This window comes from Megalobrama amblycephala, linkage group LG13 (genome assembly GCF_018812025.1).
Source record: "Megalobrama amblycephala isolate DHTTF-2021 linkage group LG13, ASM1881202v1, whole genome shotgun sequence".
NCBI lineage: Eukaryota > Metazoa > Chordata > Actinopteri > Cypriniformes > Xenocyprididae > Megalobrama > Megalobrama amblycephala.
The window spans coordinates 34,568,889-34,581,425 of NC_063056.1; the positions used below are offsets into that span (position 1 = coordinate 34,568,889).

Consider the following 12,537-nt stretch of genomic DNA (forward strand, 5'->3'; position numbering starts at 1 on the left):
CAAGTTATAACTCGAAATAACATGCATGAACATCAGAAGGTATGCTGAAAGATACAGTCCATCTTAACGAAATTAATCATGTCTCATATAATCACTCAATGACTCAATCACTGTTGTTAATTTTTACCTCTAATATTATATTAATGTACCAAATGAGAGGGTTCCCTGTATAGTTTGCAGTATTTATTTTGGGAAAATCAAACTATCAGTATCGGCATATCTAATAAAATCTATAATAGTATCTAAATGACACTAAAATAACACTGTGTAACATTACTAAAGATTGCTTTTTAAAATTACTTTATTGTTTATTATTTTGTTTTTAAATGTTTAAACATTCTACGTTTTAAAAACTTTTTGAGTAAATATTCTTTGAAATAAATGTTGATTTGATCATTTTAATGTTCATAAAATGTTTAAACATTTTAACATTTAATAAACGTTAACTTTTTCAAATATTTTTGTTAATTTTGTTTAAATATTATAATGTATTTAATTTAATTTAATCAATTTAATGTTTTTACTAATGTCAATTTAACTTTTAATAAACATTCTAATGATAAACAATATTTTCAGATGTTTTTAGAGAATTTTGAATAAATATTCATCGCTGTTTATTAAATGTTTATATACTTAATATGTATAATTTAAAAATATTTTATAGTGAATTTTGCATAAATATTTTCTGAACAAGTGTTCATAAAATGTTTAAACATTTAACATATAATAATCAATTTATCTTTTAATATTAATATTTGCAATCAATTTTGTGTAATATTGTGTTAAATAAGTGTTTAATTTAAGTTCATCAGTATTGTCTCAGTCTCCTGCAAAGAAATAAACCAACAATCAATCAGCCACAGTTCAGATGTCAATGGCATCAGTCATTAAGACCCATATTGGTCAAAAATTATTCATAAGTCATACAGCCATCCATACAAGCCTCTCACAGATTCACATGCACTCTCATACACACACTCACACATTCTCTTTCATTCTCCTTCCACCCACCCACACGCATGTATTTTTCCCGCACATTCATTCTTTTTCTCAGCTTCTTTCCCTGCCTTCCACCTCCTTTCTATCTCGCTCCCTCTCACTTTCCTCACGCTCTCTCTCTTTTGCGATCGCGTACACGCACACACACACACACACACATACAAACACACAGTCATTCTCTCCCTCTCTCACCAGGGGACCCTAATTAAGCTTGGCTGGTCTTTGATGTTGTCGCCTAGGCAACAGTCACCATGACGAGGCTGGCTTTTCCAGAAAAAAAAAAACATGCGCATTTTACAGCCATACGACATGCACGGTGCCCTTCGCACACACAGAGTCAGATATGCCACACATACACGAGCAATTAGACAAACAAAGCAATTTCGTTGGATGCCAGAAAGAACTGTTGCGCCGCGACACAACCTCGCGATGAATATAGGGGAGCGCGACATATCGCAGAAGAGATATACGACTTCATTCATGAGTTCTCAGGATTCCCGTATAATCGTTTGCAGCCCTCCTGTGGGTGTGTGTGTGTGTGTGTGTGGATGTGTGTGTGTCTCAGTGGGGAAAACCCTGCTTGCCTTCTGCTTATCAATTAAACAAACCTCGCCAATCTAACACTTACAATTAACATTAAACACATCTAACACCACCAGCCAGCACAATTAGCTTCCTGTTCCGTCGTTAGGCTCTGCTGATATACCGCCTGACATGAAGTTGCATTGGGAGAGAGAACGAGAGAAAGAGAGAGAGTCATATAACTGTCAGTGCACATTATGCCAGCGGAATTCTGTTTGCTTATTGCTCTGTCTGTTTGGCGTTCCTGGCAGGATAAAATGACTATCTGAGCGTGTTCTCATTGTGGGGCTCATCAATCTGTTTCCCTCTCATTTTGCCTCCTGTGCTGCATTTGAGAACACGCTTTACTCATTCAGTTAGTTGAACAGCAGCTCTATTTATTAGTTGTTCTAATGAGCTAATCTGAATTATTAATGTGTAATTGAAGTTTTTGATTAAATAGATGATGAATGGTTGGTCTTGAGTGGTTACGCAACTAGACTTCAGTTTTGTTCCTTCCGTTTGCTGTGAGGATTTCGCACGTACTAAGAGGCGCGATGTGACAAGCAATTTGTCTCTCAACGCTAAAAGCAAAAATGCTGTGCGATGTAACACAATTTTACCCGATCAGAGCATTTTTTTTATTTATTTAATAGAGCTGTTTGGTCCTAAAATCAGGAAGAGAATTTTACATATTTTGGGCCTCTGGAAATTCTAATGAGTTTTTAGATCAGCGCTTTTTGATTTATGAATACATTTGTGATTTGAATTGATTGTTTATGAGTACTTTCTTGTTTTGTTGACTATAAATTTTCACACAGACATGCCTCACATAAAAAACTCATTATAAATTTCTGAGGGAACACATGGCCCTGCGAATTCTCTTTTGGGTTTTAGAGGTAATATGAGGAGCAGGATTTTTGACCAATTAGATTTTACTGTTGACAGAGCTGTGCTGCAGAAATGGAAAAGAAAGGACAGACAAAATGTTTTGTCCATACGTTATGTCTAGATATTAAATGGTTAGTTCACCCAAAAATGAAATTTCTGTCATTAAGTACTCACCCTCATGTCGTCCCAAACCCGTAAGACCTTTGTTCGTCTTCGGAACACAAATTAAGATATTTTTGATGAAATCCGAGGGTATCTGATCCACACATAGGCAGCAACATCATTGCACCTTTTGAGGTCCAGAAAGGCACTAAAGACATCGATTAAAATAGTCAACATGACTACAGTGGTTCAGCCTTAATGTTATGAAGCGAGGAAAATACTTTTTGTTTTGTGCGCAAAAACAAAACAAAAATAACAACTTTATTCAACAAATTCGTCTGTCCCCTGTCATACTGCTATGCTATTTTCATTGCAGAGCGTCAGTGTTTACATCCGAACGTCCAATAAGGTTGAGGGGGGTCTAGCTAGCCTCTGTTTTGTTTGACAACACTTCGAATGTCAACAGGAAGTTACTCCACCCAGGATCGCTTAGAGCACCTTTAATGACAGAAATTTCATTTTTGGGTGAACTAACCCTTTAAGCCAAGTTGTAAGTTGTTTAATTATAAATAATTAAATAATAAATTATTTTATTTGATCATAATTTCAGTATTTTTTAGTTACATTTTATAATTTTTTTAAAACTATTTTATTTAGTTTTTTTAGCAACTTCAAATTATGATTTATGATGAGTATTATTACGACCATCTAGGGTTAAGTTAAGTTGCAATAAATAAAGAAAAAGAAAGAAAAAAGAAAGAAACATGACTCCCCGCCCAGTCATCAGACCAAGAAAAAAGAAAATAAATTCACATAAACAAAAAAAGTTTTATTCAGAGTAACAAAAGAAAGACCAGTGGGTGCATAAACTTTCAGGGTGACCCACGGCCCAAAACAACAAGTAAAAAAAGACAAAATAACTTCCCTCCAAAAAGTCCAATTAATTAACCTTACGTATAACAATCATGTAACAGTAACATTGTTGGTCTGGTGGCTTGTGGGGAGACAGGAGAAGTGCGATTGGCCTGAAGTCGCGGCAGCTCCTTGAAGAGCAGAAGAGATGGTTTTAAACCTGCCGTAATCAGTGCTATCCATTCCAATGAAGACAGGCAGAGCCATCAATTAGCTGGTTAATGAATCCTACTCGAGACAAACAGTGAAAACAGCATAGACACACACACTCAATTCAGGAATAAATGCATAATATAAAAGAACACAAAAAAATCATACATCCGTAACAGTACTTTACTTCAACATGTATTACACATAGTATTACCTCATTTATTAGAAGTTCCTGAGGTCATTTTTGGATTTTAGCAGTATTCTGGATTTTATTTTATCTGTATTTTTTTTTCGCTCTCGTGTAAAATTAATAAAAAAAGAAATGTTGGGGCAAACCTTAAATGTGCATGTTTAATTAATGGTGTGAGATTAAAAGAACAGTTTGTATGGGGGCTGAGTTTTATTTCTTTGTGTTATGATGTCACTGTTACAGCTAGCGACTGCTGTGTTCCCTTGAGCACTTCTTTACATTTCAATACAAATTTGAAATCCATTATGCAAATTGAAACTTTGCTGGCCCTGGGAAACTGCTCAATTTGCATTGTTTAACATTCCCATTCTGACTTTTCCCTTCAGCTCTTCGTCATTGACAATGGTGCGGACGACTGGCGGATCGCCATGACCATGGAGCGAGTGCTGCTTATCGCTCTGGAGTTGATCGTTTCGGCGGTTCACCCGGTGCCGGGGGACTTCAAGTTTATGTGGCGGGCGCGGCTGGCCTTCTCCTACGCTCCCTCGCAGGCGGAGGCAGATCTAGACATGGTGCTGTCCGTACCCATGTTCCTTAGACTCTACCTCATCGCCCGAGTCATGCTACTACATAGCAAGCTCTTCACCGACGCCTCCTCCCGCAGCATAGGGGCACTCAACAAGGTCAGAGGTCAACACAACGATTCAAGAATGAGAATTTAGGGTGTTAATTATATATGTGTAGCATTTGTTTCTTATTTTCGTGCCTTTTACCTTCTTTTGGCTAGTTAGCATGGTCCCATTAGCCACTGCTAGCATGTGTATTCTAACTATTTTTGCAAGTAACACTTCGCCTGATTACTGTTCAAAGGTCTCTTAAAAGCATGAAATCACATACTTCTGGAGGGTCCCGTGCTAGCCAAGCAACTGCCATTGAGATGAATGGGAATGCTAACCGCTAGTTTTCTTCAGGTATTATAGACCAACTAGTCCAAACCTCATCATCTGACCAGCTTTTCCCTTTCTGTCTGGCTTCAATGGCCCACTTGCGCCCAGATTCAATAAACACATCCTCTCTACAAAATGTGGCTTATGGCAGTAAAGTTCACTTTTATGTGGACAGTCATGAGCATTCAGGCCTGTTGTTTTCTGAGCTGGAGGAAGAGGGTTTGTGTGGATTTATGTGCGTTTAGTCTCTTGAGAAAGATGAACCTTTCAGCTTTACTGACGCTTTAAAGATTGTACATTTATAGGCTGGTTCACACTGACCCTTCAAACAGCAACAGGGTTCACACACTGATCCAGCCAGTGTTGGGGAAGATATTTTAAAACTGCTACAAGCTACTAAAAATGAAAACTAGTTAAAATACAGTCTTCAGCTAAACTGTAGAAAGAGAAACTGAAGAGAAACAAAACTAGGGTTGTTTATAGAATAAATTATGAATTATGACTAGTCTTTAGAATAATGTCAAATTGTGTAAATTTTCGCTTATTTAACGTTTTGTTTGTTTGTTTGTTTGTATGCAGTTTTTCTCCAAAAGTTTTGGTGGATCCCCAAGCACCATTTTGTATACCTTAGTTTCAAGACTCATAAGCAAAACTATTAAAATGAAGTAACTGACAACACTGAAGATGCTTAAAGGGATAGTTCACCCAAAAATGAACATTCTGCCATCATTTACTCACCCTCAAGTTGTTCTAAACCTGTATGAGTTTCTTCGTTCTGTCTAACACAAAAGAAGATATTTTGAAAAATTTGGGTAACCAAACAGTTGCTGGTCCCCATTGACTTCCATAGTATGAAAAAAAAAAATGTACCTTGGAAGTCAATGGGGACCAGAAACTGTTTGGTCACCCAAATTCTTGATAATATTTTTTTTGTGTGTTCAACAGAACACAACTTGAGGGTGAGTAAATGATGGCAGAATTTTCATTTTTGGGTGAACTTTTTCTTTAAGGTGACAGAATCTTTTAAAATATTATACAAACCTGATTCCAAAAAAGTTGGGACACTGTACAAATTGTGAATAAAAACAGAATGCAATGATGTGGAAGTTTCAAATTTCAATATTTTATTCAGAATACAACATAGATGACATATCAAATGTTTAAACTGAGAAAATGTATCATTTTAAGGGAAAAATAAATTGATTTTAAATTTCATGGCATCAACACATCTCAAAAAAGTTGGGACAAGGCCATGTTTACCACTGTGTGGCATCCCCTCTTCTTTTTATAACAGTCTGCAAACGTCTGGGGACTGAGGAGACAAGTTGCTCAAGTTTAGGAATAGGAATGTTGTCCCATTCTTGTCTAATACAGGCTTAGTTGCTCAGCTGTCTTAGGTCTTCTTTGTCGCATCTTCCTCTTTGTGATGCGCCAAATGTTTTCTATGGGTGAAAGATCTGGACTGCAGGCTGGCCATTTCAGTACCCGGATCCTTCTTCTACGCAGCCATGATGTTGTAATTGATGCAGTATGTGGTCTGGCATTGTCATGTTGGAAAATGCAAGGTCTTCCCTGAAAGAGACGATGTCTGGATGGGAGCATATGTTGTTCTAGAACTTGGATATACCTTTCAGCATTGATGGTGCCTTTCCAGATGTGTAAGCTGCCCATGCCACACGCACTCATGCAACCCCATACCATCAGAGATGCAGGCTTCTGAACTGAGCTCTGATAACAACTTGGGTTGTCCTTGTCCTCTAGTCCGGATGACATGGCGTCCCAGTTTTTCAAAAAGAACTTCAAATTTTGATTTGTCTGACCACAGAACAGTTTTCTACTTTGCCACAGTCCATTTTAAATGAGCCTTGGCCCAGAGAAAACACCTGCACTTCTGGATCATGTTTAGATATGGCTTCTTTTTTGACCTATAGAGTTTTAGACGGCATAGGCTAATGGCACGGTGGATTGTGTTCACCGACAATGTTTTCTGGAAGTATTCCTGAGCCCATGTTGTGATTTCCATTACAGTAGCATTCCTGTATGTGATGCAGTGATGCACTAAGGGCCTGAAGATCACGGGCATCCAGTATGGTTTTCCGGCCTTGACCCTTACGCACAGAGATTGTTCCAGATTCTCTGAATCTTTGGATGATATTATGCACTTAAGATGATGATAACTTCAAACTCTTTGCAGTTTTTCTCTGAGAAACTCCTTTCTGATATTGCTCCACTATTTTTTGCCGCAGCATTGGGGGAATTGGTGATCCACTGCTCATCTTGACTTCTGAGAGACACTGCCACTCTGAGAGGCTCTTTTTATATCCAATCATGATGCCAATTGACCTAATAAGTTGCAAATTGGTCCTCCAGCTGTTCCTTATATGTACATTTAACTTTTCCGGCCTCTAATTGCAACCTGTCCCAACTTTTTCAGAATGTGTAGCTCTCAAGAAATCCAAAATGAGCCAATATTTGGCATGACATTTCAAAATATCTCACTTTCAACATTTGATATGTTATCTATATTCTATTGTGAATAAAATCTAAGTTTATGAGATTTATAAATTATTGCATTCCTTTTTTATTCACAATTTGTACAGTGTCCCAACTTTTTTGGAATCGGGTTTGTATAATTTTTTGAAAAATTTCTTAAAAACAATGAGTGGTTTTCACTGAATCTTGATTACAAGGTTAATTTGCCCTAAATAAACGACAATATAAATGAGTTGAAAACAGCAGCAGATTTCATTATAAAAAAGACACAAAGGCTGCAGTTGCCCTTTGGCACAAGAGAGACTTGAATCTGTGAATAGTTTCTTTTGGAACCAGTTGATTTACATGCACCTTATGACTGAACTGATCCACTAAAACGAGTCAAAACAATGCAGAGGACCTTTTTGGAGACTGGTTTTGATTATCATTTAGTTGGCTCAGCTGTAATGCTTCATGTACAGCACAATGTGACATAAAATGTGACAATATGACTGCTACTTATTGGAAAAAGTGGCTTGTTACCGGAAAACTACATCATTATGTAAACAGCCAAGCTACTGTCATGCTACTAAAAATAGTGTTAGTAGTGTTGCTACTTTTACTTAGTTACTGGATCCAACAAAACCCATTTGCTATTTGGTGTGTATGTTGGCATTTGTTGGGTCAGAGTGAACTAGCGGTAAGACGTAGCTTCATTTGAAGGTCAGTGTTGGACAGGAGCTTAATCTAATTGTTTTTGCATTGTTAGGATGCAGCATCACAGCTCGGTGTCAGTTGATGTGACTGATGAATATTCTGCTGTAATGGATTTTATGATCGATGGCTGTTCGTTTTTCAAGCAGGTTTATCTCTGCTCCCCTTTAGATGGCTGATTGATGTCTCTGAATATTGTGTATCTCTTAAAAGAGGCTCAAGAACGACTGCCGTGGCTGTCAAGTGTTTGATAATAGTTCAAAGTTTGAGTTTTGTCCTTTAGTGCCATTGAAATAACCCAAAACAGGTGAAAAGAGTCCTGATGTACTTTAATTTGAATGGCTGATTGGAGAGGGTAATCACTTTGTCCTTTGAGAGAAGCTCATGTTTCAAAGAGATGTAAATGCAAATTCTCTTTCCTCTCATGTGCTGTTTTATCATTAATGATCGTGTGGCCCATCTTAGCTCAGAGATCTCCGCCTTCCCTCTGGAGAGCTGCCCTTTATGTGACTTTTCAGTAACACAAATCAATAGTAATGATGATGATGATGATGAAGAACATTGTTGTTTTCAATAAAGTATAGATAAAATTATGCACAAACAAACAATGGCAACACGTCTTTTGTTCTTCAGACGCTTCAGAAAAGAGCTGCATTAGATTCAAACTGAGCTGAAAATGAAAATAAAATAAAATGAAAAATACTGAAATTTGGGCTTCTTGTTAATTTCGGTCAGGATAGCCAGTATTTCATATAAATTTCAGATCAGGTCACAGTCTTTACTTTTGCACAAAGACACTGAACAACCTTTGATCTCAAACAGCTGTTTTAATTTCCAAGTGCAACCAGTGGGATAAATATAAGGTCAAACATGATCTTTTGATGGTCTTAATATGAATACGACCACCATAGGGACTATCGAGATCCTATCTCACCACCACAGCAGCTTTACTGTCTGTTTTTGAGAGAAAATGCATATAGAAACATTCAATACAATGCAAGAATAAATCTATTTGAAAAAAAAATCAGTGCTATATATATATATATATATATATATATATATATATATATATATATATATATATATATATAATTAAAATTTAAATGAAGTCATTTCAAAATTAAAACAATCAAAAAAAAAAAGATTAAATATTTTATTTGTTTTACTTCATGTCATGTGAACACTAAGCGACATCAGAAAACTGTGAACAAACAAGTTTGGGAATCCCTGCTATAAACAATAGGTATACTTTTTAACATTCATGGTATAATGCTTAAAGGGTTAGTTCACCCAAAAATGAAATTTCTGTCATAAAGTACTCACCCTCATGTCGTTCCACACCCTTAAGACCTTCGTTCATCTTCGGAACACAAATAAAGATCTTTTTGATGAAATCTGAGAGCTTTCTGTCCCTCCATAGACAGCCTAGGCAACTGAAAATTTGACGCTTCAAAAATATATTTTTGATGAAATCCGAAGGTATCTGATCCATACATAGGCAGCAACAATATTGCACCTTCTGACATCCAGAAAGGTAGTTAAAAACATGGTTAAAATAGTTAGCATGACTACAGTGCACGTCAGTGTGCTGAAGAGATACTCAGCTGCTCATCTGCGGCAATGCGTGATGCAGTAGCGCTGTCATATCTGAATCTCATACATTTCAGTTTTAGTATTTTTGGGTGAAGTAAAATTTACATATGTGGTTTCAACAAGAACATGCATTTAGACTGATGCATAGACAGTTTTGACTGGAATGCATCCCAGACCACCTCCTGAAGTGGTTTGAGCGATCGGATTTAAATCCGTCTCAAATGCGTTTCGGAGGGCGTTTAGACCTGCTCTTTTCACGATCTAATAGCTATCTGATCAAAGAAAATGCATGAAGTGACCAGGTGCAAACAGACCCTTTGACGTTCTTTGACGGATTTCGGTAAGTTGTACTGTATATTTTAACATACCTTCAGATGTAACTGGTATTAAAGCGGAGGAGAGGATGTTCACATGCGCTACAGCGATCTGTCATGCCACATTAAACAGCGCCAAAACGTATTTATGTTTTGAATCTCATAATAAGATGGATGTCATTTGAAATCTGAGACTTTGCTTCATATCAAAAGTAACAAAGTACAAAGATTATTGCGATTTATTGGATGGGAGGTGCGCAACATGTTCTGTTCATTCATCAACTGAAAACAGACTAGACTAATCGATTCTTGGGATTTAAGAATCGATATTGGTTCATAAAAATGAGAATCGATTGAAATCGAGAAATCGATATTTTTTTTACCCAGCCCTAATTTATAGAGCTTTATTTTATTAATTAAAATATCAATATTTGGCACAGAGAAGGACGACGATATATTGCCATATCGATATTTTGTCCCATCCCTAGTACTTAATGACAGAAATTTCATTTTTGGGTGAACGAACCCTTTAACTGATCATTAGAAGCTGCTCATATCCATCAGTAGATGCATCTTGCAACTTGTTGCTTGTGTAACTTCATCTACTGTGACGGTGAAATCCAGACTGAAAGTAATCACACCACTGCTTGTTTTTCTCTTATCAGGTGCACTTTAACACACGGTTTGTGATGAAGACCCTGATGACCATATGCCCAGGCACGGTGCTGCTAGTCTTCAGCATCTCCCTGTGGATCATCGCTGCCTGGACCGTAAGAGTGTGTGAGAGGTGAGAGAGAGAACGAGCATGAGGAAGAATGAACAAATGAATCATTGTGTTTCGAACTGCGCCATTCTGTCTAGACGCTGTCAAGTTTCTTATGCTTAATGAGGACTCACCTGAATCCCCACCAATAAGTGCCACTGCCTGGATGACAACACACCACATGAGGTGTGCAAACACTCACTCTACACATCCGCTGTTCTGTGAGGAGGAAAAGAGACCGGAGAGAGAGACAGAAAAGGAGCACTTTCATTCACACCCTTGTTTCCAAAACCCCAGACCTGTCTATCTAAACAGCGTTCCCCTTTTTCCAGACACATATGCACTCCGGGTAGCAGCCAATCACGATGTGCATCAACAGATTTCCCATGTTGCATCTTAAAAGGGTCGCGGGATAAACTAGGCCCTCAGGCCAGTGAGTGGGTGTTTCCAAATCTACCAGGCGTGTTGTCATGGTTACAAACTCTGGATGTGAGTTAGTCTCGGGGTATACGCTTTAAAATATTGAGGGTTCCCCGGATTCGGGAACTGAGGCTTGATGATTGTTTTGATGGCAGCAGGCACGAGCAGTGTGATATGAGTGATGGTTTGTGCGTTTGAATTGCCACATGTGATCAGGGCAGCGTCGTTGTGAGAGGAGCCTACAGGGATCTGCTCTATTTTTATGCACTGCACTCAAAGTCATCATGTTAAAGGCCCTTTCCAGAGGAGGAGTCTCCCTGCAGGCTGTATGCTGCTCTTACTCAGTCCAGCACGCACACAGTGGGATTTAGACCTCCCCCTGACTGGATGAACTTGTTTTGTAAACTACATTCTTGGGAAGTTGCTATGATGCCTTAAGAGGACTTCCCAGAAGCAGACTGATGCTACTGTACAAATAACAAAGAAGGCTTTGATTTTCTTCTGTTGTGAAATGAAAATGGCCCTATTTATGTTCTGAATACACATTCTTGATCTTATTATGGCCATTTCATTACTTCAAATTAGTCAAAAAAAAAAAAAAATCACATTATTTACAAATGTATTTTTTAGTTTTTGGGTTTTCTGGGAATCAAACCTACGACCTTGATGTTGCTAGTGTCATATTGAGCTTCAGGGAGTCTTTAATGTATGCCTGCTCTCTCGCTCTCAAAATGCTCTGTAGAGAATTTGTGAAAGCATTTCTTTCCAAATGGAAAAATATTTGTCTTAGTAAGTTTTTATCAAAATAGTCTGAAATGTCATACCTTTTTTTAAAGGTGCTGCATGTAATTTTTTGACTGTACTAAAGCATAAAATACCATAATATGTTTGCAGAGATTTAGGAAACATGCTAAGTTCAAATACTTATTTCTCTGAAAAACAATGATACAGCCAGTTATTCTACTTTGAAATGTGTGTTCCATGTTGGAATGTCTTTTTTTTTTTTTTTTTTTCACTGCCAATTTACCTAATAGTATTTTGACACCCCGGGTTGGCGGAAAACACAGCGTATTGTTTGCAGCCATGGAAGCCAGCAAATGAACTGAGTCAGAGATCTCAGATTTTACTTGACCTAATAAGCCTTGGCAAAAGAAAAAAAGTGTACATTAGCTGATCAACTTACAATATAATGCTCGCCACTTTTCATTGCCAATTGAGCCTTTTCATGTTGTGTGTTATTAATCTGGCAACCCACGTGAGAGGCAAGACAATTTATTTGTAAAGCACCATTAAAAACAACAGTTAATTGGCCAATGTGCTGTACACCATTTAAACACGTACAAAAATACAAAAAACAACAAAAAACAACCATACATTACACACCAACATTAAACAGCACAGAGACATCTGACCACGCAACATTAAATGACAAAATATCACTAAATAAAAACCTACAAAAAAGCCAGGGAAAAAAGATGAGTTTTCAAAAGGGATTTGAAAGAGCCCAGT

At 37.4% G+C, this 12,537-nt stretch overlaps 1 protein-coding gene across 6 annotated transcripts in view; it reads left to right on the plus strand.

The window, feature by feature from the left end:
• kcnn3 (potassium intermediate/small conductance calcium-activated channel, subfamily N, member 3) overlaps window positions 1-12,537 on the plus strand; it is a 79,320-nt gene that overhangs the window by 37,116 nt on the left and 29,667 nt on the right. For all 6 annotated transcript variants that reach the window (XM_048152754.1, XM_048152756.1, XM_048152755.1 and 3 more), the window contains 2 exons: window positions 4,192-4,488; window positions 10,511-10,632. In XM_048152754.1, coding sequence (XP_048008711.1) covers window positions 4,192-4,488; window positions 10,511-10,632 — 419 coding nt within the window. The remainder of the gene's footprint in view (window positions 1-4,191; window positions 4,489-10,510; window positions 10,633-12,537) is intronic.